Raw genomic sequence first — 27,745 nt, forward strand, 5'->3', positions numbered from 1 at the left:
CTCAAGGAACCGTCTTAACACTGGAACAGTCTATCCACACACAGTTCTGAGTGCCTGCTTTGCAGCAAGAGCTCAACTAAGGGCTAGGACCAGAAGCACATCCAAGTGTCCTGGTGCGGACTCTTGTTATAACCACAAGTTAGACGTGATTAACCAAGTATCAGGGACCTGAAGAAGATGCACAGGGATTAGAGAGGACGCCTCGGGAACACTGCTTGGTGGAAGGGCACTGGACAACCAGATTATTATTTTCTGACCTAAACTCAGACACTGACTCCCTGGGTTCAGGTGCCAGACACCCCAACCGTGGCACAGGAAGGGCAGAAGAAGATCAGCTCTCGGGCCCCGTCCATTTCAAATATTCTACGCCATTAATTCAATGTGAAATGAGAGAAACGGGCAAGAAATTTCAATATACTACTTAGACACTTCAAAAGACACACTGATGGCTCAGATAATGAAACTAAACTGGAAACGTCTCCAGAATGTACACTGAGAATTTAAATGAGCTCTGAATATGTTTCCTGAAGCAATGATGAAACTGTGAGAGCTTTAAAGGGGGGCGACTGAGTTCCCCGTGGCCTGACACACGCTCCTTCTCCAGCTTGGGACCCCATTCCCCTGCCCCCCTGCTCCAAGCCCACTCAGTTTCCCTGGAAGCCCCGATACCCCAGGGTAATGGCTTCAGCTGAGCCCTGGCCATCAGGAAGCCTGTATCACCCCACCCAGGACTCCCAACAGCTACTTAATTCTACACTGCCTTCAAGGGCAACTCCTCTCTGAACCCTTTCTGATCGTCTTCCAGAAGGCTTGACCTGTTGACCAAGGCCTCCTGTGCCTCCACCAATCCTAAGACTCATTTCCAGCTGGCCGGCTCACTCGTTAGCTGTGTGACAAGTTTCTTATCAACTCCAGTCTCCATCTCCTGAAACACAGCCATCAGCATTCACATGTAGGACTGTTACAAGATTGCAACCAATTATTACTACCTGTAGAGCGCTTTGAACAGGGTCCCGCAAGTGCTTGTGGTCAAAATCACCTTCTGCTTTCCTGTTCTTCCTCCTGGGCAAAATCCCAGTTTTGTTAGAGATGGCAGGGTTCCCAGCTGAAGACAGTATTCCCAGCCTTCCCTGCAGGCAGAAGGTGCCACGCGGTGCAGCTCCCCAGCAAGACAGAAGCGGGGCTGAAGAGAGGGATAAATTCTGCAAAGATACACCCTGCTGCCATTCCCAGGCCTCCTAACTAAATCTCACGTGATTATGTAGCTGCAGAAACTGTCTCAAAGCCACTGAGAGAAAGACCAGTGGAATTTCACAGACCTTGGTTCTGGACAAACCACTGAACTCCCAGCAGCAGCAGCCCAGCTCTGTCATCCTCATCCAGGGAGGGGAAAACCAACAACCCTCCGCTAGCTTAAGGCACCTTTTCTCTGCACTAAGGGTACCATTATCTGCAGTCAAATGCCTCCCTGATAGAGTCAGCTCTTATTAACCTAGAACGTGTAACAATTTTTCTCACTATTTGTTTGAAGTTTGGTCTCCCCAACAGATGGAAAGTGTCTTATTCATGTTCACACAACCCATCTCGCCAAGCAGGTGCTCAAAACTGTTCCATGATGGACAAAAAGACAACAAAGCCATTCACAGTTTGTCCCCAGACTCTTCTAAGAGAAGACTCTAAGAGGAAAAAAAAAAAAAAATTCATCTTTGTCCCTCCCTGGTTAAACTGGAGATCCTGTAGATTATTTAGCATTTATAAATTGCCCACAGAGTGCCTGAAGCTACGGTTCTTCACCTAACAAGCCCTGAGACACTACTGCCAAGCACCGCTTTCAATGCCTTCACAACTGCTCAGGCACTTAGTCGTGTTCAGCTTTCTGCGACCCCCGTGGACTGCAGCTCGTCAGGCTCCTCTCCACGGGACTCCCCCGGCAAGAATACTGGAGTGGGTTGCCATTTCCTCCCCCAGGGGATCTTCCCGACCCAGGGATCGAACCTGCGTCCCCCGCACTGCAGGTGGACTCTTTACCACTGAGCCACCAGGGAAGCCCGCCTTCACAAGCAACTCACTGAATCCTCATAACGACCTGGGAGGAGGCAAGTACCATTGCCTCTCTTTCACAGATGAGGAAGCTGAAGCACTGAGCAGTTAAGCTGCCCAAGGTCACAGAGCCAGCAACTGGCCAGGCTGAGACTGCACTCTATCAGCTGAACTCAAGCGTTCAAGTCCTTAACTCTCAGTCTCCACTGCCTCTCGGTCACCGAGGACGGCTGTTTCCTTCCTCCTGTTTCTATAAAAACAAGGAACGAGCTGGGAGAAAATTCACTCTGATTATCTATCAAACTTCTTGGCTTCACAAACCAGGAGAAACCAAAGAGGAAAAAGCTGCAGCCACCATCCCAAGAGTCAAGGTTACTTTGCTGAAGTAAATATGGTCAGACATACAACTGGGGAGAAAAGAGGCAAGGGGTTCTATGTTTTAATTCTCTTAGGAACTTCCGGAGCTGCAAAAGATTAATTAATAGAAAAAGGAAAACTAAGAGCTGAAAATGAGGAAAATGTGAGGTAAAAGAAGAAAGTCCTTTAAGGGGCAAATATAAGCAAACGAATAAATAAATGACAAAGCGTTCTAATGCAAGCTAGTCAAAATGACTACCTAGTACCCAGGTTAAAAAATATATCTTTTACCTATAAGATAGTATCCAGTGATTTGAGGCAACTTTGGAAAAAATATTTTAAAAATTGAGAAAATAACCTCCAAATATGTGAGGGTTCATGTTTACATCTTTCAGGATCAATTCCAAAGGAGGCTGCAAAAAGACGTTCCTTCTACTAAACTCTTCACAATTTACCTCGCTCAGCCTCTATCCAGAAACACGTAAACAGGCGCCAGTCCACTTAGCAATGCCTGCCGAGTCCTTTCACTACCAGTAGAGACCTGGAATTAAAGAGGGAGGAGAGCTGGTTCTTCCCATCTCTAGTGGCATCTAGTGCTGAGAAACTGAAATACACTGTGGAGCACACGATTCCTTCCAATTATTATAACGATAACCACCTACTATAAAATCAGAGTATGTATAATTCAAAAATATATCGCTTTTTCCATAACTGGAATTGCTGACTTTCAATTGTCTTCTAACTCCCAATTTGAAGTATCTCATAAGATTAACCCATTGAGAAGATACAATTGTTTGAGGGGAAGAAATCACTCTGTTCTCCAATTTTTTTGTTTTAAATGCAAACATAACTTTATTTACCAACAGCAGACTGGGAAGTTAGGAGATTTTGCAGACATTAAAAGACTCCATTTAAAATTAACCAAAAAGCACTCTGGCTTAATTTAACAATAATATAATACAAGCCATTTATTCAAAACCAACTTCAAAAATCTCTGAAGGAGAATAATTTAAATGCAGATGAAGCCCATTATAGGATGGCTTGCTGATTTAAATATGCCATGGGCTAAATCTTGTCTTCAGATTTTACATATTAAAATTATTCTAAAAGATGTGGGCCAGCCATAGTCTCTTTATCAAAGTAAAGCACCACTTTGGAATTAAGAATCTAGGCATTTGGAAACCATTTAAAAAGATAAGTAAGATATAATTAAGAAGCACTGGATTAGGAGGAAAAAACCCAGTCTAGCCCTGCTTCTAACTCTAGAACATCAAAACCAACTCATTTAATTTCTCGTGGCTTCAACTTCCTCATTAAAACAAAAAGTTTTTCTTTTGTGGGATGAGGGAAGAGTTTCACCTAAATTCTTTCTTGGGTTGTTTGTGCTATGTTCTGCGCTCTATGAACAAGATGAGCTTCACAATCTAGGAGCATTTTTTAAAATTAGTTAAATCACAGGCAATGACACAGCACTTTAAGAAATTCAGGACAAACGAAGACTCAACAAAGGTGATTCGAAGTGAAATCACTGTGGAGTACGTAAAGGTATCTCCCTGGCAGCTCGGTAGTAAAGACCCCACTTGCCAATGCAAGAGACATGGGTTTAACACCTGGGTTGGGAGATTCCCCTGGAGAAGGAAACAGCAACCCACTCAGTGCTCTTGCCTGGAGAATGCCATAACAGGAGAGCCGGGCGCGCTACAGTCCCTGGGGTGGCAAGAGTCGGGCACAAGCCAGCAACTAAACACCGACAACCTGAGCTTCATCAAAGGCATAGTGAGCTGCATTCAGCCCTCCTCCCCGACATTTGCTGCTTTCCGGAGAGGCAAGCTGGCAGAGAAGAAGCACGTGTGCTCATCCTCTCCCGCGAGAACTTCAAACTTATGACTCGCTGCTGAACAACCATCGACAGGAGAACGCTGGATCCCACCAAAATAGATAGCCCACATCCGAGGGCAAAGGAGAAGCCTCAGCAAGAAGGCAGGAGGGGCGAAATCTCGTTTAGAATCTAACTACATACCTGCCAGAAACGCTTGGAGGGCTCAAACAAAACCTGCACACCAGGACCCAGAGACCCCACAGAGACTGACCATGCACCAAGGCCTTGGATATTCTAAACCACAAGGAATGCTGAGTCCCTTTAAGTAAGATTTTCATAATTCATGTAACTCAAGTGGGCTCTGTCACTAAACCAGGATATTCACTGGTCAAGTGAAGTTTTGCCACCAGAACAACTGATGTCTTTCTTTAGTGTACAGGGAATGTTTACTGAGAAGGCTAAGATGAGGATGAGGATGCAACCGATTTAAAATCTGTCTGGAGTTTCCGACTACACGTATGTTTATTACTCTCACCTTGCAGAGAGAACACCCACCTAGCTAAAAGTAACAGTTCTATCTTAGAAGAGCTGATAAGTGACCTGTGGGGGTGGAGAGACCAGAATGAGGGGCAGTGAAACTCCACAAAGACAGGGAAATTTGGTGAGTTGCATCTGGAAGGCCCTCCCGCTCCCGGCAAGATTCGGGTCAGTTCCAATCATTGCACTGGTATCCCCCAAGGATCTCAGGAGGGAGCTCCCCTCAATGGGCATTTGTGACGAGCTGCTGTCTGAATGAGTGACAGCTCTCCAGGATTGCGGGGGGCGGGGGGTGATGGGAGACAGTGAAGAGCTAGTTTATGGACAAACAAGGTGAGGGGAGCTGGAGAAGGCTGGAGCAGTGCCCGGCAATGGAGGACAGACAACGCCAGGACCACGCACTCGATGACAAGCTCTAAGGCAAAGGCATTTGAGAAATGAAGCTAATGAAAAATGATGGCGAGTTGTGTTTTTTTATTACCATCATCAGGAAATTCAAAACAGAACCACCACGTGATACCACTGCACACTAATGAAAATGGCCCCAAAAGATTCAAAAGATAGAAAACAGCAAATGTTGGGGAGGAGGTGAGACAACCGGCCCTCTCACACACGGCAGGCGGGAGTGTAAATGGTACAACAACTCTGGAAAACTATTTTCACTACCTACTAAAGCGGAGCAGACACCTGCTCTACAACCCAGCAATTCTTCTCCTAGGCAGACACCCCAGAGAAATGTGTACACTCATTCACGGCACGGATAAGAAGGTTCACAGCAGCACTATTCCTAACAGCCCAAACCAGGAAACAGCCCAAATTCAAAGAGATAATGGATAATCTGCGATATAGCCACGTTACACATTATATAGTTTATGCAACAATGAAAATAAACGCAACAGTGCAAAAAAGAGGTGGATCTCACAAACATAATGCAGATCAAATAAAGCCACTTACCAAAATAACAAAAACAAAAAACTATGTTCTGTATGGTTCCTTACACATAAAGTTTAAAAGCAGGATAAACCAAACTGTGCTTTTATTTTTTTAATTAATTTTAACTGGAGGATAATTACTTTACACTACGATGACAGTTTCTGCCATTCCTCAACATGAATTGGCCACAGATACACGTGTCCCCCCCCCATTCCTGAAGCCCCCTCCCACCTTCCTCCTCACCCTATCCCTCCCCTCTGGGTTGTCCCAGAGCACAGGCTTTGGGTGTCCTGCTTCATGCATGGAACTTGCTCTGGTCATCTAGTTTACATATGGTAATATACATGTTTCAACACTCTTCTCTCAAGTCAAGCCAGACATCTTTCTTGCGGGGAGTGATGACTATAAGGGGGCATGGTCGGGACACGCAGGGGCTGAGAACTGCTTCTTCACCCAGACATGGGCTACATGGGTGCCTTCAGTCTGTGCAATCTATCAGGCAGGACACTCACCGTCTGTGCGTCGTGTGCATAAATGCCCAGACTGAGAACAGCTCCCAGGGCACATTCACAAAGGAAGAGCGGTTCAAACAAAGAATTCCCACAGCAAGTGGAGCAAAACGAAACCACCTGCCACCCCTGAAGACAGAGAAACGGGGAAGGGTCCCATACCCAAGACAGGCGGCCCACAGGGAAAATTCCATGCAGCCCCCTGAGAAAGGACCCACATCCTTCTCAAACAGAAGGAATCCTGAGAGCTCACCTCACCACCCACCTGGTCATGACTGAGAAAAACTAAGACAGAGACAGAATAATTTGCTCAAAGTCTGAGAACTAGTTAAGGATAAATCCAAGTGCAAAAGCAGGGTCACCTCAATTAAGACAACTAATTATAAAATGGTCAAGATATTTCAAAAGAATGAATTGAGCAACCACCCTGAATGGGTAAGAACTCAAGAAAGGACACAGCTGTTGTCCATTTCATTCAAGTGAGATAAGCAGTGAAAGGTGACGGGTGCACACAATATCCACAGACAGGAGAGCTCAGAGAGAGGGGAGGGGAAGACAGTCCTGCGGAACCTGGGAACACAGCACACTCCTCCCACACTTAAAAAGATGACACTCTGCACGTCTGGACTACTCTTCCTTGCAGAGAGCACATTTCAGATCTCTGTTTTATAAACAAACCACCACTGCAGTGAAGAGCAATAGAACACTTGTATAAAAGCAAGTCTCATATAAAGTAAAATATTACCTACAAAGGTAGACAAGAACACCCAGCTGGTTGAATATAGTTCAAAGAAGCATCTGAAAGATGCTCAGAGAAGTCATTAACATAAGAACAAATGCAAATAACACATCAGGAGAAAAAAAATGATACCCAGAGAAATAATCATGACTGTTTTATAGAAAAAGACTAGAAAAGAGCCAAGGCAGAAGAAATGACTACGCCCAACGGTGGCAGAAACAAACGTCAGAGTCCTGATTAAAGGAAGAGCATCACAAAACACAAAAGGGAACCTGAGCCACTGTTTCAGAGAAAGCAAATCTTGTCTTGACACTTATGGAGATAACAGAGCAGATGGTGCTGGAACAGTGGCTGTCACCGGTGTTGGTTTTTAAAACACCGATGAATAACCAAATTCACAGCAAACAAAGTATCCCTTTTTCAGACAACTTTTTTTCCATCAATCTTTAAAACATAAAAAAACAAAAGAGACAAAGGTCAGAGAAAGACACACACACACGCACAAAAGGCAATAAATTAGAACATGGGAATAAAAAGGTCAGTTTGGAACAACAATTAAGAACTAGACAGCAGAATGGTGTCACGAGCCAACTTTGAGACAGGGTTCAAATTCTGACCCTGTCTATTCCTTCCTTAACTGAGTACCCTCTGGGCCTCAGTTTCCTTGTCTGCAGAGTGAGAAAATAAATACTCTTCCACCTTGCACAAGGTTGCTGAGCAGAGCAGAACAAATGAATAGAAACAATATTTAAAGTCATGCAACTATGTGGCCACCAAGCATTCGAGAGGCAGCTAACGACTCACTGGTTTAAATTTTAAACTATGCTCAGCTGAGCGACTGGAAAACTTTTAAATGTGTGTGGAACACAGTTTGCAATGAGAATCTACTTTTCAACTGTAAATTTCATAAAATCAAAATACAGATCCAGTGCATCCAATGTAAATTTCACACTGAGTTGAGAGGTACTATAAATGCAAAGGTACTGCAAATTTACATCATGTTAAAAACTTATTTTAAAAATTCTATTCCTCATTAATAATTTTTATATTGATTATACGTCAAGTGGTAAGTTTTTTATATAACGGGTTAAATAAGATGTGCTGTTAAAATTAATTTCAGCTGTTTCTTTTTAAATGTGGCTATTAGAAATTTAAACTCCCATATGTGGCTTGCATTACATTCCTATTAAACAGTGCTGGCTTAGAACAATGCCTGGCACACAGTAGCAGTGCAGTAAATATTATCCACTATTATCCCTATTAATATTATTATTATTAATATTAAATGCAAGGCAATTTAGGAGAGTCCAAAAATAATTTAAACATGTCTCTACCTTCTGGACCTTGGAGTTGAGCAAAGGAAAACCAGACATACTATAATATTATAGCTTTACAGAAAACAAATCATCAAATATCTAGCTGTGAGAAAAGAGGACTTTCAGGAAGAAACAAAAAAATCCACAAAGAATGTATTCAACTCACTTCACAATTATCATTCTACAAATCTACAGAAATTAGAATTTGTGTTACCCACCCAGTTAGACTATATTCAGATGACAACAGAAAAACACAAATATTACACGGGAACCCACACAGACTAAAGCAGACACCTGTTGCTGGTGGATCGGGGGTGGGGGAGATGCTCCTGCCAGGCCCAGATCTGACCCACTGGGGCAGGGGGTCCTCTGCTCTGTGGCCCAGACCACACTGAGAGCCACCTGGATAGGGATAAGGGACCTTTGGATTGGGGGCCCTCTGATCACCAATACTGGCCAGATGTATACATAGCCAAATTCTTACCAGGTTTGAAAGCCAGAAAAGGGCAGGGATGGCGGTGGGGGGGCTGAATGCACACACCCAGCAAAACACGTTCCCGTGCACTCCTAGAAGCACTATTCATAACAACCGAAACACTGGAGATAACCACCCAAACGGAGCTAACCAACAGGAGAATGAATAAAGAGGGCAGCACAGTCGCAGAATCAAGTAGAAACTACTGCTAAGCAAAGCATGATGAATCTTAAAGACGACAGCCTGCATGGAAGCAGACAGAAGCAGACACAGAACACACTGCAGGGAGCTCAGGGACAGCCAGCACCCCCTACCTAAGAGCTGTCCGGACACCTCCAGAATGTGAGGACAAGACGCGACTGACCAGGAGGGGCGAGAGGGGACCCCTGGGAGCAGGAAAGAGTCTGCATCCTGACCTGGGTGTGGGTTAGAGGGAGACATACACACAGATGACAACTCAGGAGCTGGACACTCCAGACATGCGCTTTTTTATAAGCTCACCAAGGCGCACATTTCAAATGTACATACTTTGTGTATGTTGAAGAGGGAGGCGGGAGGGGGGTTCATGTTTGGGAACGCATGTACACCCGTGGTGGATTTATGTCAATGTATGGCAAAACCAATACAGTATCATAAAGTAAAATAAAGTAAAAATATTTTTAAAAAATAAATAAATAAATAAAACAAAAAAATAAATAAATAAATTCAAACTCCTGTGTGAGGTTTTTAAAAAAGGTCCTGTAAACAGACCACCTTATTTAATGATAAATAATCTACTCAGTTGAAATGTCTTTTCAAATGCCATCACCCAACATCTCCAAACACTTGCATGAGTGTGCAATTTGGGGACTATAAAATTCTGCAAGAAGTTACATGGGCCACTTTCTTCTGGGAGCCTTCGCCCATATGATAAACATATCAAGATGTGCTTTCTAGGCCTGTGCGTCCCAACTCCTGTGAGGCTCCAGGGTACTGTTTAAAAAAAAGAGATTTGGGGGTATCATTCCCCACAACTCTCATTCCATGACACTGCAGAGCCCAAAAAATGGTCTTTTAAAAAGGTCCCCAAGAGATTCTGAGCTGAAAACACTTCCCTATGGGAAATCAACTGGTATGAAGTGCGGAATAACTGGTACTTACGTTGCTTTGGATAAGAAACTGGACTTGGCGACTGAAACAGCATCATAGCAAGCTCTGTGGTTTCATTTCAGTCCCTTAATCATCTGGAAATGCCAGTGTAATTTTTACTTTAATAGAAGGACAGGAAAGCCTAAATAGAATACACTGATACACAGTAGATTCGGCCTAGAAGAAAATGAGCATCTTTGGTGATGTTCATGTTGCTCGTCTTCCAAGGAGAAATCACAGCTGTTAGGAAATCACTCCTCTCATGTATGACCCCCAGACGACTTCTCGGGCAGGCTGTTCTTAGCTGGTAAAGCCAATGTTATTAATATAAAGTATCATAAAAGATGGTACAAATCTATAACCATCTCCCCCCTTGCAAGTATCAGAATATCCTGGTAATAAATATTCATACACAACCTAGGTCCATATTTGTTTTTCAATATCTGCCCATGGCTAATGAGCCTGTCTTACAGATATATACCTTCTAAAACCAGCACTTCTGCTAAGAGACTTGGAACTCTAGCGCCTGGAGTTTGGAGAAATGATGGTCATCCTTAAATTACGCAAAGGCAAAATCAACCCAGATGCTAAGGAACAGTAATCTCCTAAAACCTGCCGTTGTGCTCCAGGTGGAGGGCAGGGCCAACTCGCCGCGCACAGCAACAGTTGCTAGGCAGGCTGGGCTGGGAAACATCAGGTTAAAGGGGTCGACGGGAAATGAAGCCAAATTTAAAACCACATGCAAAAAGCCAAAGGAGAACAGGCACTCATTTAGAGCTCCTTTTAAAATCACATAATCAGTCTAGAAAAGGAAGGGAAATGTGCTTAAACACATGGAATTTACTGTGTGCCACCCTTCAAGTCTAACACCAGAGAAGACTGACTTCTCCTGCGTGGAATGTTCCCACGAGGGTACAGATACCAGGGGCCTTTCACACAGTCTCCTGGCTGGACACGGGACTTCTGAGTCAGAAAGGAAGTGACTGAAAATATTTTCTCTGAAGTTCAGACTGTTCCAATCCCTGGGTCAGGAAGATCCCCTGGAGAAAGGGATGGCTACTCACTCTAATATTCTTGCCTTGAGAATTCCATGGACAGAGGAGCGTGGCAGGCTACAGTCCACTGGGTCACAGAGAATCAAACATGACTGAGCAACTTACACTTTCACTTTTCAAGAACGAAAAGAATACTTCACTACACCTTCTGTTTGCCCTGCATACATTTCACAATGTATATTTCACAGTCTAAGTGACCAGGTTCTGCGTCTCCGGTGGAAAACATGGATGGCATCAGCAGGATCCACCTGCACCCACTGCTCCAACAGTGCACAGCAGCTACTGTGATCTCACCCCAGTTCAAAGGGGGGCCCTGGTTCACCTCGACCAATCCACGTAACCCGTTCTCTTTATCAGAGTGACTGGCAGAGATACTCTGGGCCTAAGCCAGTCAGCACAAGGCCCCAGGGTTTGGTTCACAAATACATCAGTCAGTCAGTGCAAACTTCAGAACTTGGCTGGAGACTCAACCCAGACTCTCTGAATTTAGATGGTGTGGTGGGTAAATACAAAGCTATCGCTGCTGCTCTCACCCGGCCATTCCGAGAGCCTAAAGACAAAGTCATTACACCAAAAAGGCATAACCAAGTCCCAGAGAAGCAGAGCCGGTGCCCTGATCAAACTATGCCTAAACCCCACCCTACCACCTGACCACTACTCTTCTACCTTATAAGCCAGTTTGAAACTGGGTTTTCTGTTATTTGAAATTAATAAACGTGAAACACTACATAATAAAATGCCTTATAAGTAGCTGCATTGTAGCTGCATAAAACTATACCTTTTAAAAGTTTGTGTATACATAATTTCTGGTTTTTCTGGCCAGTGAGAAGACATATATTATTGTCAAGCCAGTTTTACATATGAAAAGATGGATTTGGAGAAAATAAAACAAGAAAAAAATGGTGAAAGATATGTGAAATCTGAAAAAACAAAAAAAACCTGAGCTCACAGATTAGTGGTTTGGTGGCTACCAGTGGTGGCTCAGACAGTCAAGAATCCGCCTCCAATGCAGGAGACCCGGGTTCAATCCCTGGGTTGGGAAGATCCCTTGGAGGAGGACATAGCAACCCACTCCTGTATTCTTGCCTGGAGAATTTCACGGACACAGGAGCCTGGTGGGCTACAGTCCACAGGGTTGCAGAGTCGAACATGACTGAGCAACTTTCACTTTCACACTTTTTTACACAGGGTGGCAATGTGAAGTGGAATAAGTGAACGTGGTCAAAAGGTACAGGCTTTCAGCTATAAGATGAATAAGTCCTGGGGATGCAATGTACAGTTAATAAAACCTCTTGCATGTTTGAAAGTTGCTAAGAGAGTAGATCTTAAAGGTTCTCATTATGTGAAAAAAAAAAGTAATGATGCTGAAGAATGTTAACTATATTGACTGTGGTGATCACTTCTCAAAATACACAAACACTGAACTGTTATGTTGTACACTTGAAACTAATACAATGTTAGATGTCAATAATACCTCAATAGGAAAAATAAAGGAAAGCATTATTACTGTAATGCTTACAATGCTGACTATGTGTTGGACTCACCTTATAGGACAGGTAGTACTACTGTCCGCATCTTACAGAGAGATTCTGAGACACAGAAAGGTCAAAGGGACCAAGGTTAGGGTATGCACAGACACAGGCCTTAGGCCAGGCAAGAGGAGGACCACCCCCTCGCTCCTCTGTAAACTCACAACTCTGAGGACTCCGCCAGGGGGAGTTAAGTGTGTTTCTGGGTGACATGAACAATAAACTGATTGTACCGTGAAATGGTCACTGTTTAAGCCTTCCTGTCAACAAAACCAAGTTCCTACAGTTCAGCACCTCCAGAGAGTTCAGGTGCACATAAACCATTACTTCCATATGACCAAGGCAATCCTTTCCTTCCTGGCTGCAGCCATAAATTTGCAGAAAGAGCCCGTCAGCGTGCATGCCTCACTGCAAAACATCAGAAGGAAAATCCCCTACGCATTCAAAATTATTTATCACGTGGTTCCAACATTTAACAGGGCGCATTTGACTTATTTCTGAGCCTTCTGTTCCAAGAAATGTTATTCAAAAGTAAGAACCAACATACACTTGCAATCCCTTTATTTATGAGCAGCTCCTTCAAGACAAAAACTGCCACAGAAAATAAGGAGCTTGGCATTATTAACAGCATCAGTTGGTCCTGGGAACAGCTCGCTGAGCCTCTGACTCTGCCACGTTCTCAGTCAACCTCCAGCGCGAAGGCACTGACAGTCATCTCCGCTATTAATTATCAAACCCCGGTTTCGGAGCACAAGGAACTTGATTACTTCGCCTTTTATATTAAAAAAAACAGGTGCAAGAGCAGAACTTTAGAAAAAGGAGAACACAAGGGTCTGATGGAAATTAACAACCAGAGAAGTCGACAGACTGGCAACTGAGTACCATTAATATATAAAGAGCAGTGATGTCTTTTTCCACGTGCTTCAGACGGAGAGCCAGCCAGCAAGGCAGCTTATCAAACGCACTACAAGAAGACCACGGGCTTTGCACCAGGGGTACTGACAGTTAACTTCTGTCCAGACACAGACTCATTCACATTAGTCTGCACACTCAAGCAGGGAGACAATTTCTCTCATAAAGTTGGAAACAGTACGTGTGAACTGTCTAAGGTCAGAATTCTGAACCATCAAATCCCCAGATGGTTGCTAATAAGGAGGGTGATGCATGGCTGAAAGAGCTGTCTCCTCTTTCATCCGAAAGCTGAGCAAAATCAATGCCTGTAAACAGAATTCTATCCTAGAGGTTCAGTTCTTATACCAAGAAGAGGTCAAGTTTAACTGATACAAATAGAGACACCGGCCACAGAAGATGTCACCTCTCCACTGGTTTGTCTGTAAGTTATCTAGAAACCAGAATATCCAGGGCCCTGGGTGGCAAGAATTCAGAGGTCCATGACCTGGCTGGTGTCAAGCCTGCCGAGCATCAGCCCCAGGAATCTGCGCTCCCTCCAAATCCACTGCCCTCCCCAGCACACATCTCCTCTGTGAAATGGAAAACCGCAGACAGCAGGAAAAAATTCTTTGATAGGTTTCTGTAATCTTCCAGAGACAGAAGTTCAGCTGATAGATTCTATCATAAAATGGAAATAAGTTGGTTTAAAGTACGCCTCTCCAAGAAATTTGAACTCAGAAAATCTAAAGCCAGTCAAGGATTCCAATTTCATTTTACTCTATTTATTATTAGTCAAAACATTCTAAAAGAACAACAGCAAAAAAATTTCGCCGTCAATGTGTGAGATACTTCCTGCCTCTTCGGAGACGGAATCTTAAGACAGTGGCACAAGTTAAGCTGAAATCATGTGTGTTAGGATCGCATCATCAAGTAGATTCAAGTATGCACCACCCTCCAATTCAATTCAACATTATCGTAAAAAAAAAAACTCCAAATAATGCCTAGGGGGGAAAAAAAGACACTTTAATTCAACAAATCGCCCACTTTTCAAGGACAAGCCTCTGCAGGGACAGCCTCTGCACGTGAGCAACCTGCTTCCTCCCCACACCCCGTGCCAAACCAGTCAGATGGCCCTCACAGGGCCATGAAAACGCAGAAGCTGGTCACGCGCTAGAATAATCCAAGGATATACCTGCAGTAAGGAAGGGACCCTGTTTGCTGAGAACTGGCAAGAATAACCCTTGCTGGGGGATTCGACAGAACATACCCTCCGGGCTGTGAGCATCCGCACAGCAGCCCGGCCCTGGACAGACCTGCACAGAGCCACGGGCAATTCTGCCAGGCCAGCTGCCCGACGCCTGAGAGCTGCCTGCGCGGCCCACGCTGGCTGCAACTTATTCTAAAGCACAGAGCTCAATGCATTATTTGGAAGTCAGATAATAAAGTCAGATAAAAAACTTCCTCTGAAAGTTTCATTTTAATCATTTGAAGACGCTAGAACAGAGAAATGAAAATGCATCGTGAGCAGAAAAACTAAAAAGGTGCATACTGGGTGGGGTTAGGGGGAGAGGGGGTGGGGGTGAGGGGTCAATGGATGGAGGGATTCTGCGTGACTTGAAAAAATTCATTGGCAGTAAGACGTGCAAAGCCAGGCCAGAAGGGCAGGGTATTAAGTAGTCCCCTTATAAACCATCCCAAATACAAAGCAGCCAGTGCCACATGGAAGCCATGGAAAGAGGGGCTGACATGAAGGCCCTGGGAACGCACCGACCCCAGGCCTGGCAGAAGCCGATTCATCACAACATTAACTTCCAAGAGCCAACAGTTATAGCAGCTAAAGACAAATTCAGCCAGAGTGAAAAACGCACTGTCGAAGCCGAAGATTCTGAGCAGCTGGCAGTGCCCAGCATCAGACAGAAATGCCAGGTGTTCCCATCCCTGGGGACTTTAAGACAGGGAACTGGTTACCCTGCTGATGGCAGAGCTGGGCAGCTGGTGGAGCTAGTGAGGCCACCCACAAGCTGACAAGGCCAGGAAACCAGCACCGCCCCAGGAGGAGGGGCAGGTGAGGAGATTCTGGAAGTCAGGGCTGTATCGCCAGGTGGCACCATGCCAGGGATTCTTCAAGGAAATGGCATGAGAGATGTCTGGTTCCTCCCTCCAACCCATCACGGCAAATCCCACTGGGCACAGGGCAGCCCACTCGGTAGCTCCCCACGATACAGGTCAGAAGAGAAGGGAAAACCCGGACTGAGAGCAAGAGAGTCCAGGATGACCTCACCCTTCCTTCCCCAGCTTTTCAGGTCCAATACACACACTTGGAGGTGCAGACACGTCAGCCGGCCATCTTATTAATACACAGGTTCCCACTTCGGAGCCTGCGGTGAGACAGAGCGCCTGCACTTCCAACCAGCGCACGGACGATACTGATGCTGCTGGTCCAGCAACCAGACACGGAGCAGCAAAACCTACCTGACCCAAGGGAAGAATTGAACTGTAATCCACAGGAACGCGGCCACATTCCTTCCAAGGATGGAGAACACAGACGTGTGTGAGCCTTTCAACTGGTAGTGAGGAAAACAGGCTGGACTGCACAGGCAGGAAGGAGCTCCGGCGCGGGGCTGCTGCTGCACAACACGGCGCACTGCCTTCCCCGCCAGCTCACCAGGCGTGTGCGGTCCCCCTAAAAGTTCAACTGCTGAACCCGAGCTCCAGTATCTCAGGATGTGGCTGTTTCAGAGATATGGCCGTTAAAGAGATAATTACGTTAAAAAAGAAGCCATGGGGCTGAGCCCTAGTCCAATCTGACCGATGTCTTTACAAGAAAAGGAGATTAGGCCACAGAGGGTGACCAGGGCTGCAGGCACACAGACAGAAGGCCACATGAGGCCCAGAGGGCAGGCAGTGCTCATAAGCCAAGGAGGGAGGGAGGCTTCAGGACAAGCCTTGATCTTGGTCTTCTTGCCTCCAGGACTGCAAGCAAATAAATGTCTGCTGCTTAGGCCTCAAGTCTGTGATGTTCCATTATGATAGTCCTAGCAAACTAATATGGAGAAGGCAATGGCACCCCACTCCAGCACTCTTGCCTGGAAAATCCCATGGACAGAGAAGCCTGGTGGGCTGCAGTCCACGGGGTCGCAAAGACTCAGACATGACTGAGCGACTTCACTTTCACTTTTCACTTTTGTGCATTGGAGAAGGAAATGGCAACCCACTCCAGTGTTCTTGCCTGGAGAATCCCAGGGGTAGGGGAGCCTGGTGGGCTGCCGTCTATGGGGTCACACAGAGTTGGACACGACTGAAATGACTAGCAGCAGCAACAGCAGCAAACTAATATAAAGATTTTGCTTTAGTTCCTTGCTACTACTACTACTACCAGTAAGTTTTCACTGTACGTCTGCTCTGTGAGAAACAGCTGAGTTTCTAGGAGCTGGTACACAGAATGATAAGGACACAGTCTGAGCCCAGGTCCTGCTCCTGCTTAGAGGGAGAAACTAAGATCACCAAACTCCAATTATGATGAATGCTGTAAAAGAGACAGAACCAAAAGCCTTTACAGATGCCAGAGGAAGACAAAATCATTCCATCTGAAAAGTGGGAGAGAAGAGGGATCAGAAAGAGCTTCACGGTGGGTTCCGATGGGTGTGGAAAGGGGAGGACCTGAGATGTTAGAGCAGCACAGGCCAAGGCCGGGAGACCCCCCAGAACCCAACCCCCAGCGCGGACAGGGACCAGCGAGGCATCTGGCCAGGCGGCGGGGAGACCAGGAGCTAAAGGCAGATGCAACTATGGAACTGGGAAGGAGCTCAGTGCCTCTGGGGACCAGCAAGGTGGTCTAGACTTTAATTTCTAGAAATGAAGATTCATGAAAATGAGGAAGCTAGATTAACAAGCGAAAGAATGGATATACAGTGTGAACTGCAGAGGATGATAAAGCCTGCATTACTACCCACCTAAGAAATACCTCTTCAAGGTCAACACACTTTATACTGTCATCAGCTACTTGCATCCTAATCCCAAGCACTTATCACCTCTTGCCTCATGACCTGGGTAGAAGGAAGAGGTTGCCATCCACCCTGACTTTCAAGCTGGGGGTGAGGGGACATGACCCTGTGGGTAAGTATCACAACCCACGAGTGACTCGGGAAGAGAACTGAAGCCTGAGATGGAGCTGGAAGGTCACAGCCCCAGGCTCGTGCAATTATCACCACGGCGTCACCAGCCCAGCTGCAAACACCCAGCATCTCATCAGAGCACCTTTCATCCCCTCTTCACCCCACTCAGCACGCCTGAGACTTCACTCATCCCCAGCAAGGAAAGCCCCAGACCAGATCACAAAGAAGGGGACAAAGTCACTCCTTGGTTTCTGAGCATCTGAGAGCTCAGGAAAGAAAAAGCCACAAGGCTGGCTCCCAGTGTGCCAAGAGGCCCTGAAGCATCCTGTATATCCCTTCAGTCCCCCAGACGGTCTCACTCTCGGTCTTCTCTCCAAAGGTCTCTCCTTGGATGTTCAGGATTCAGGGCTTGGAAGGGATGATACTGACAAGTCGGCAAAGTAAACAATCAGCGCTATGATCCTGGGAAGCTGATCCTGGGAATCTACTGCCTCACTGGGCTCATCTCTGCTGCTGCTGCTGCTGCTGCTCAGTCGCGTCAGTCGTGTCCGACCCTGTGCGACCCCATAGACGGCAGCCCACCAGGCTCCGTCATCCCTGGCATTCTCCAGGCAAGAACACTGGAGTGGGTTGCCATTTCCTTCTCCAATGTATGAAAGTGAGAAGTGAAAGTAAAGTCACTGAGTCGTGTCCAACTCTCAGTGACCCCATGGACTCCAGGCAAGAGTACTGGAATAGGGTGCCATCGCCTTCTCCGGGGCTCATCTCTAGAAACAAGCAAATGCAGTGGGAAAACAAGGTCCTAGAATTGAAGGTTCGTATTTTAACGGGGCCACACGGCGATTAAACCACTGATCTCAAAGCAAGATTACACCTTTACACCCTTGCCACAGCCCTTTGGGTGAAATACACTTCTTCCCCCTTGACCTTCTGTTCAGACTTGCTTCCATCACGATATGAACAGACGCTTGAAGTGTGCTTGCAAGACCAGGTGTGCCTGCTTCTACACTGGCCTTGACCACAGATCGTGCCTAGGACAACCAGCCAGTCCCAGACAGCGAGAGACAGACCTGGAAGCCACCCGCAGCCTGAACCCCAGCCCAGCCAGACCAGCCAAGCAGCTAATACACAGAGGCACGAGGGGCAAGGCATGTGGCTTTAAGCCACTGGGCTGGAATGGGTTCTCCGTGGCATGACTGGAGCAAGAGCTGATGAAGGAACAGCCAGGCAGCGAGAACACCAGGGAGATTCACAAACGGACATCGCAAAGCAATCTCTTTCCCCAACAGTTTCCAAAGAATGTTTTCAAGAGCATCTGAGTAGCCCTCTTCTTCACCTCAGCCCTCAGGCGCTGTCTTCCAATAAGAGATGAAGACAGCTCTTAAAATACCAAACGTGAGCAGAAAGTAACTGCAGGTTTAAAACCCAGACACCAGCAGAGAGATCTAACAAAGGGCTTGCCGGGTCAAAAGAAGGGAGAAATCTGAAACATCACGAGCCCTTCTCATAACTTTCAACACCGAGCACGTAACACCTCGCTAGTCTTCTCATCTCAAAAGTTAATAAAAGATTAAAATAGTGAGATTTATGAAAAACAGAGTTGGAATTGGAAGAGGATTTATTTAGCTTCAGGGTCCAGAATAACATTAGGAGAAAAAGGCATCAGAAAAGGTTCAGAGGCTCACCATGGTGCCTCAGTGTGGACAGCTCCGCAGGGCTATTATAAAACCCCCAGCACAGTGACAAGGAGCGACCCGGCAGAAAGGGTGGGCTGACGTCTTCACATTCACTGCCGCACTGCCTCTGGTGCTATAAGGCACAACACACACCAATGGCTTTGCAAATAGCTGATGACTTGATTTCTCCTTTCCTTATGTGCAGCAGATTTTAGTCCTCTCAGGCTAATTTGCTGAGGAAAGTACACATCAGGCCATGAACAGTCCAACGATTGGGCTTCGGGTGCCGCCCCACACCTCCAAGCGGGCGCGACAGGGACGATGAAGAACAGTTTCATCTCTGCCCGTGCTTATTCCCACCCAACTCTTCAGAAATGCAACTGAAGTCTTCGCTCAGTTTTCCTGCACGAAAACCTCTCGACAAAACAAACATGAGAAAGTACCTTAAAATAACATGACGCTATCATCATCATCGGGAGGAAAGAAAAGAAATTCTGGATGCGGAAGCCTTATTTACTGCAGCCCTTTTTAGAGCTGGAAAGAATGTCTCTGGGACCACCACAACCCACAGCCACTGAGGACTGCAGCTCAACTCTGCTCGTGAGCAATAAGCGTTGTAGCCCCCAGAGCAGGCCAGACTGGCTACATGGTACAAGGAAACTTTCATAAGATGATGCAGACCCCGCTCTCAGAGCGAGTAATGCAGCGGCTATCCCAGGCCTTCAAAAGCTCCCCCTCAACCCTGTGCAACGGTCACCAGGTGCTCCGTCCTCACGTGAAGGCCATCCAAGTCAGGGTTCCGCAAAGACGCACAGCTAAACCTCATCATCCTCACCAACATTCAAGGGAGGCCTCAGTCCTCTGGGAAAGCTCTACCTCCACAGATCTTAAAAAAAAAACAGGACTCAGTAATCATCTCTGAATTGCCTTCTCTCATGTGTAAGGACAGACAGATGCTATCAAAGCGTGAAATTCCAGGCTGAACCTCAAATCTGACATGGCTGGTCCTCCACAGATGACACGTTTCCTACCAACTCGGCAAAAAAAAAAAAAAAAGGGACCACAAAGAAACGTGTATTTTGAAGCATAAAGTATGAAACATGGAAGCTATTACTGACATCTTTTCACCATGAATCTTGCCAAAAATGCAGCCCATCACTGCCTAGCCCGTAAGACACACAGGAAAAAAATATTCCAGTAGGAAATTACTAGTTGGGAAACTTCTGAAGTCTAGCATGCAACACACATACTCTACAGTACTGTCAAGGAAGTATTTATTTTTTGTAATTCATTTATCTTAACTGGAGGATAACTACTTCACAATATTGTGATGGTTTCTGCCATACATCACCATCAATGTGAACCGGCCATGGGCATACATGTGTCCCCTCCCTCTTGAACCCTGTTCCTACCTCCCTTTCCACCCCAAGGCTCCAGGCTGTCACAGAGCACCAGCTCTGGGTGCCTTGCATCACCCATCAAACTCCCACTGGCTACCCATTTTACATTTTTTCAAACATATTGCTTCTATATTGGGTTTAACAAAAAGCAGAAAGACAAAGTGGGAGCTGTTGAATATTAAATGGAATTTAACATATGTTGAGTCAAAAATGGAAAAAACTCCACAAATGAGAGTAAATGCCTTAAGTATAGCACCATTTCTAAACACACAGCTTTAATGACTAATAGCTCCCTTTTCTGTTTCTTTAAAATCAAACCAGAGTCCCAACCTAAGCAAAGCACACAACTGCCACATTTGGCAGAGAGAGAAAAGAGTTTACCTGCTGAAGCAAGCACAGTAAGATTATGACACCTTTTTACAGTCCTTACTTTCAAAATATTTTGGGTTTCGTTCCACTTATTTGTCCATTCCTTGGTCAATTCTTGAACCTAAAAGAAAAAAAAAATACGTATGTCATTGCTCTATAAAAAAATTACTGTGATTGTCTTCTGGAAAGTTTTCAAACTTTTATAGATCATAGAAGAACGCACTACACTTTTTTAAATTAGACAGCAATGCCTCAAAGTACCATTACCAAATATAAATCAAACTAGCTGATCTCACCCTACAACCTACATTACGGCAAAGGAAAGAACAGAAAAAAAATCTGTCAAGCTGCCTAGAGCTTTACAGCAGTCTTTTTCAAGGTGCACTTAAATAAAAGCTGCTTCCTTGGATATTAACCAAAATTACAAGTTCAAAGATGCCACCATCCCATTACACGGGTTAATTTTTCCTGATTATACTTTGGGTCCTACGAAATGGTGATTTACTTTACTTTCTCATTAGATGTGATGATTAAGTCACCTTGGAAACTGCCATTTTCTTTTAGGAGATAATCTGCTTTTGTAGCTAATTAATAAGGTTTATAAATATCATTTTATCTTTTTTTTTAAGGTGGCTCTTTAATTGACTCTTAGTAAAGATAAAAATATCTTTTTGATAATAATCAGCTTCTTTCCAGTCTGCAATAACTTAAGGGAGAAAATATCCCCCACTGTCGAACACAGCACAGTTGGAAATAGCTTCTCAGTTAATGAAAATACTCTGCTAGTTCCACACAACTTTTTTAATGACCTGAGTGAGTCATTAAGAAGTAAAGTGATACCTGATTGAGAGGTAGGAAAAAAAGAATGGAAAATTCTGTCAAAAGGAATATACTTCAGATTAAAAGAGAGTGACCTCCGCAGGGCTGGGGGTAGTGCGGGGCACACACCCTCCTGAAGCCTCTTCCCTTCCGTCCTTCAGTGTTCCTGCCACCTCCCCACCCAGCAGCAGACGCCATCCCAGTTCACCTGACTGGTCTCCCTACCAGTAAGTTACGCTGTTCAGCCAGGTCGAAGTGAAAGCATAGAATACACTGGATTACATGCTCAGTGCTAAGAGGAAAATACTTTCCACAGGCCATTAAGTATCATAAACGGAAAGGACGTGAGTCAGCAACCTTCAAGAAAGGCTGTGTTCATTACTGACAAAACAGAAGGAGTGATAGTTTATCCGAGAGCAAAACCAAAACACTTCTCACTCACCTTGTTCATTCAATGGCTAGACATTTTACTCCTCAATTTATCACAAACACCCTGGAGAAGGAAATGGCAACCCACCCCAGCATTCTTGCCTGGAGAATCCCATGGACAGAGGAGCCAGGTGGGCTGCTGTCCTTGGGGTCGCAAAGTTGGACACAGCTGAGCAACTGAACACTTACCGCAAACAACTACAGGAGTTCTAAGGTAGCATTTTTTTAAAATAAAGTATCTTCCTTAAAATGATACAAATAAACTTACTTACAAAACAGAAAGAGAGAAGGAGAATGAACTTATGGTTGCAGGCTGGGGCGAGAGAAGAGGGTGGATAGTTAGGGAACTTGGGAAGGACATGTACACACTGCTACATTTAAAATGGATAACCAACAAGGACCTGCTGTACAGCACGGGGTACTCTGCTCGGGGTTATGTGGCAGCCTGGATGGGAGGGGAGTTTGGAGGAGAATGGATACATGTACATGGATGGCTGAATCCCTTTCCTGTTCTCCTGAAACTATCGCAACATTGTTGGTTAATCAGCTATACCCCAATACAAAACAAAAGGTTTTAAAAATATATCTTCTTTAACTGGGCTTCCCTGGTAGCTCGGCTGGTAAAGAATATGCCTGCAATGCAGGAGACCCCAGTTCAATTCCTGGGTTGGGAAGATCCCCCGGAGAAGTAGCCTACCCACTCCAGTATTCTTGGGCTTCCCTGAAGGCTCAGAATCTGCTTGCAGTGCGAGAGGCCTAGGTTTGATCCCTGGGTTGGAAAGATCCCCTGGAGGAGGGCATGGCAACGCACTCCAGTATTCTTGCCTAGAGAATCCCCACGGACAGAGGAGCCTGGCGTGCTACAGTCCATGGGGTCACAAAGAGTCAGACACAAATGAGTGACTAAGCACACACACACACATCTTCTCTAACTAGTTATTAATGTCAAAGCTATCATCTTCTTAGTAAGAGAAGAAACAGGACTGAGCCTCTCTAACTTCTTTTTTTGCTCACTGGTACATGTCAGGCAAGGCTGTCCTACCCACCCCCCTGGACCAGCCACACCCACAGGCTCTCCTTTCATCACTCAAGTGATGCCAGCCCCATGGGTCAAAGGGCTTTTGGTGTTGGAAAAGCTTTCAGAGAGGGAATATTCCTACACCTTCTCTCCCTACAGACATAGAAGAGACTTGGGTGATGAATTAGTTAACAGATTCTCATTGGCAATTTATCTGAGAAACACCAAGTATTTAACAAAGCATGCTTTGGGATTTTACCAACAGGTATGTTCTCCCTGAAGAAACGTAAGCCAATTAATCCTTTTCCGATTCAATCAAATAATTCCAGCTTTTGAAGAACTGTAAGTATGCCTTGGGTTTCTTTCACCAGTGAATTTAAACCAAATAATCTTCATTTTTAAAATTCGGAAAAAAAAAAAAAAGCAGTCTGATAGCACCTCTCTCAATGTGACCAGGTGATAAGATTTACAGCCAAGTGGATGGCAAACAATTTTAAAAGGTCAGCAAAAGAAGAGGTAAAATTTAGAAGATGTTATTAACAAGAGTCATGTCTATCCCCACATGTATAACAATTCAAATTAAAATGTTTATTAGTTTCTATTAACTTGCTAGGTATTCCTGAAAACTATCAGTAAAAAATAATTTAAGACTATATTCAGACACATCACGGGTTTCCCTGGTGGCTCAGATGGTAAAGACTCTGCCTGCAATGCAGAAGACCCGGATTCAACCCCTAGGTCAGGAAGATCCCCTGAAGAAAGAATGGCAACCCACTCTAGTATTCTCGCCTGGAGAACTTCATGGACAGAGGAGCCAGCGGGCTGGGATAGTCCACAGGATAACAAAGAGTTGGATACGACTGAGCGATGAGCACACACAATCCAGACACATCCATCAAAGTCCTCAAAATTAAAATTTCAAGTACCAAAATACAAAATGTCAGGAGAAAAATAGGGATTAAGAAACTAATGTTTTCACTAATGCTATTATCAGCAAATTAATCAGCATAATTATCCAGGAAGTGTCAACAAGTTCCTAACTACACTCTGATTTGTATCTTCAATACTGTGTATTCTTGAAAGAGCTTTACCAACAGAACCCTATTTTCTTTCTCCATCTGCTTTAACCATTTGGCACAGTGAACAAAATCCACTCTGAAAACATTATTAATACCTGTTTCTCTTTTCAAAGAAGGTCTTTTTCTTTTAAAAAGAAAAAAAAAAAAAAGAGTATAGAAGTAGGTCATCCATGAAACTAGTTTTCAGAAAGCACCAGCACATAATACTGGCTTCAGCCCAGAACACTCTCTCCCCCAACCTCAAATCCCACTTTGCTTAAGAGCAGCTAAGGACCTTCCCAGAGTATTCAGTGATCCCTAAGTGCTGCAGTCCCCACTAATAAGTGAAAGGATGACCAAAAAACCCTGCAGTGAGGCTGTGGGGACCAGCACGTGAACACAGCCTCCCTCCCCGGAAGGCGCAGCAGCCTCACTGCCTCGTGCAATGGCCCAGTCTCAGCTGTATTCAACCCTTGGCTACCAGACAAACCCCATCTATTAAGTCACAGAGGACACAGGAGATAGACTGGAAGTCAGCGAGTGTGGGTCTTTAAAAACGGTGGGAGCATTAACTGTCATGGAGAAAGACACTGAGTCTCAGACAGCAAGTCCTGGGCTGGCCAAAAAGTTTGTTTGGCTTTTCCTGTAACATCTTGTGGACAAACCTGAACAAACTTTCTGGCTAACCCAGTACTAAAAAGTATCCACTTAAAATAGTGAAACTTAAAAAAACAAATAAATAAAATAGTGAAACTTATGATTAAAAAAAAAAAAAAGTTAAGGTGTCACTTACCCTGGCTTCATTCTGCTGAAGTTTCTCCTCCATACTTAAGGCTGTGGGGGAGTCCAAGAGGGCAATCTGAAATGAAACCACAAAAGACAGAGGCAATGAGTATACACCGATAATCCAGAGGAAGGATCTGCCCTGACACTGTAAACCATCAAAAACTGCCACATAAACTATTAAACAGAGGTGAAAAGTATTTTCCCATACCTCCCTAAAAGTGTTAGTCACCACGAAATCTTTAATCCACAGGGTGCATGCCTCGTGATATTCAAAAAACCACAGCATCCTGGTAAAACTACGTTTGCAACACCAATCAGCAAAGACAAGGAAAGAGACCAACACGTAACAGGCTGACATTTTATCAAAATCAAACACAGTCTAAATCCCTAGATCCTGAAAGACTCTTCTGTTTTGAATTTGCACCGAGTACAGTTCAAAAGGAGGGGTCATTCAACCAGAGCTTTCTGAGATTTATCCACACGGACACGTGCAAATGGCCCTCCTTTATCACTACTGCTGGGTCACACACACTGTTACAGGAAGGCTGGGCCACAGTCTGTGTCCATTTCCTTATCTGTGTTGCAAAGATGCACGTGAGAGTGATAAGCCCCACAATCAGGGTCACCCTGGCAAGGCAGAGGCGGGGGAGGGAAACACAGCCAGGCAGGGCGCAGAGGGGGCTTTGACTGCATTCGTAACTCGCAGCCCGAGAGGCAGGAACACAGGGCTCCAGACGAGGCTACCTGAGAGGAAGGCTACCTGAGAGGAAGACGGAAGGGGGTCTCCCTCCCGCTCCACCTCTCCAGGCCGTGGGCAACCTGTCTCACCCGTTCTGCTACATAATTGTGCGGTTATTCTGGTCATACGCAAGTGCGCTCGTGTCGCTTTTCAGACATAAACAGCATGAACGCTATTCTGAATATTGCCTTTTTCATCTCACAGTCTATCTTGGGAAAAATTCAGTGCAAATAAATCTATTTTATTCTTTGCAACAACTCCAGTTCCAGCGTACAGCACTCCACTGTGCGGTTATTCTACAGTGTATGTCCACAGCTTCCTCTTAATGGACTGGTAGTTTTTTCTCATCTTCTGCTTTACCAGTGACGCTACAGTGACTTATCCTATACCAGCTGCCTACAGTACGCATGGCAGTATCAACAGAATAAATTCCTAGAAGGGAATTTGTTAATCACCTAGATACACGACTTTTTCTCACTGTCTCTCCTCCACAGAGGCTTTCACACTTCCTTGACTACCTGGCCTGCTTTTGCCCATCTTCACAAACACCCCATCACCTAGTTTTACTCTGTGACCCTCCCTGAGATGCTGTCTACCTTGAAAGCTTGCACATAGCAACACTTTTATTATCCAGCTATTATTCAAAGTTTATCTGCGACTTCAGCTACACAAATGAGAAACCCTTTCTCCTTCCATCTTCTCTAACTCATTGCCTTCTTTGCTTCCTGGACTGTTCCTGCCTATTTCTATGTTGTTCATTTTCTTGCTATCTTTGGAGACATTTAAGAGAGAAAAGTTAATGGACATTCTCTCTCTGCCAAACTCAAAGCAGAAGTCTGAAAAGATGCTTTAAATATAACAAAAGAGAACATGTGAAAAGAGAAGATATCCAAACGCTTGACTTCATGAATCATCGGAGACACGGAAACTACAATCATTCTGTGACGCCACAAGGCCCCATGAGAATGGCCTATGATGAAAAATAGAGAACGCCAGGTATTGGCAAGGACCTGACGCAACCAGAACTGGCACTTTCATATATTGGTGGTGGAATACAAGTTGGTATAAAAACCTTTAAAAAGTATTTTGCAGTTATCTGCTATAACCAAACATTATGTACCCCTTCTGACACAAATTCCACTCTTAGGTATAAACTTAACAGAAATGAAGCTGGATGTTCACAAAAAGACACATACAAGACAGTCCACAGCAGCAGCAATAGCAGCAAAGGGAAAATCTCCAAAGCCCATCAAACAGAACGGGTGAGCTGGTGCTCACGCGTGTGACGGAGCGTAGCACAGCGATGCTCAGACGCGGATCCGAACCCGCAAGCTCCACCGTGCAGGAACCTCACAAGGCCTCGGACGGACGCTGGTCACGACCATCCGGGGCCAGTGCACCCCCGCCAGCCGCGTGGCCCCAGTCTGCCCTCTGTTCTCACTGCCACTTCTCCGCCCGTCCCTCAACCCTGCTGCCTGCACTGTCAGCCCCAGGCCGTGCCGCAGCCCAGCGCCCTTGCACGTCTGCAACCTTATGCAACGGGTTTTTTGTAGGTCTATGTTTTGCAATTCCATAAATTTGCTCTTACATAAAAGCGAGAGCAAGAGCATGTATTACATGATTGCATTTATATAAAGAACAAAAAGAGGCAAAACTAAAAGCTAACCCTGCCTGAAGAAGTCAGGATAGAGGGTACCCTTGAGGGGAGGAGCAGGCGGGTCTAGGAGAGGAACGTGAAGAGAGTTTCTAGGGCACTGGAGAACATTCTGTTTCTTGACAGCATGCAGGTCAGATGGGTGAATACAGCTTGTGAATATTCACAGCTATGTACAGTCAGAATGGGTATCATTCTTCAGTGGACAGTTCGCATGGACATATATATACATATATACCACTACATAATTATCTGTCTATAATCTATGCAACAGAAGCAGATACGTATCAGAATCTTTCGCTGTATTGAAACTGTGCTTTTGAAACTCTGATACACATGGCATTTTGCGTTGGC

General features: G+C 45.1%; 1 protein-coding gene across 5 annotated transcripts in view; it reads right to left on the reverse strand.

Moving 5' to 3' along the window:
- KIF16B (kinesin family member 16B) overlaps positions 1–27,745 on the reverse strand; it is a 301,307-nt gene that overhangs the window by 207,214 nt on the left and 66,348 nt on the right. For all 5 annotated transcript variants that reach the window (XM_018056936.1, XM_018056937.1, XM_018056935.1 and 2 more), the window contains exons 11-12: positions 25,006–25,071; positions 20,950–21,009 (exon numbers count right to left, since the gene is read on the reverse strand). In XM_018056936.1, coding sequence (XP_017912425.1) covers positions 20,950–21,009; positions 25,006–25,071 — 126 coding nt within the window. The remainder of the gene's footprint in view (positions 1–20,949; positions 21,010–25,005; positions 25,072–27,745) is intronic.

Source organism: Capra hircus, chromosome 13, assembly GCF_001704415.2.
Source record: "Capra hircus breed San Clemente chromosome 13, ASM170441v1, whole genome shotgun sequence".
NCBI classification, from domain to species: Eukaryota; Metazoa; Chordata; class Mammalia; order Artiodactyla; family Bovidae; genus Capra; species Capra hircus.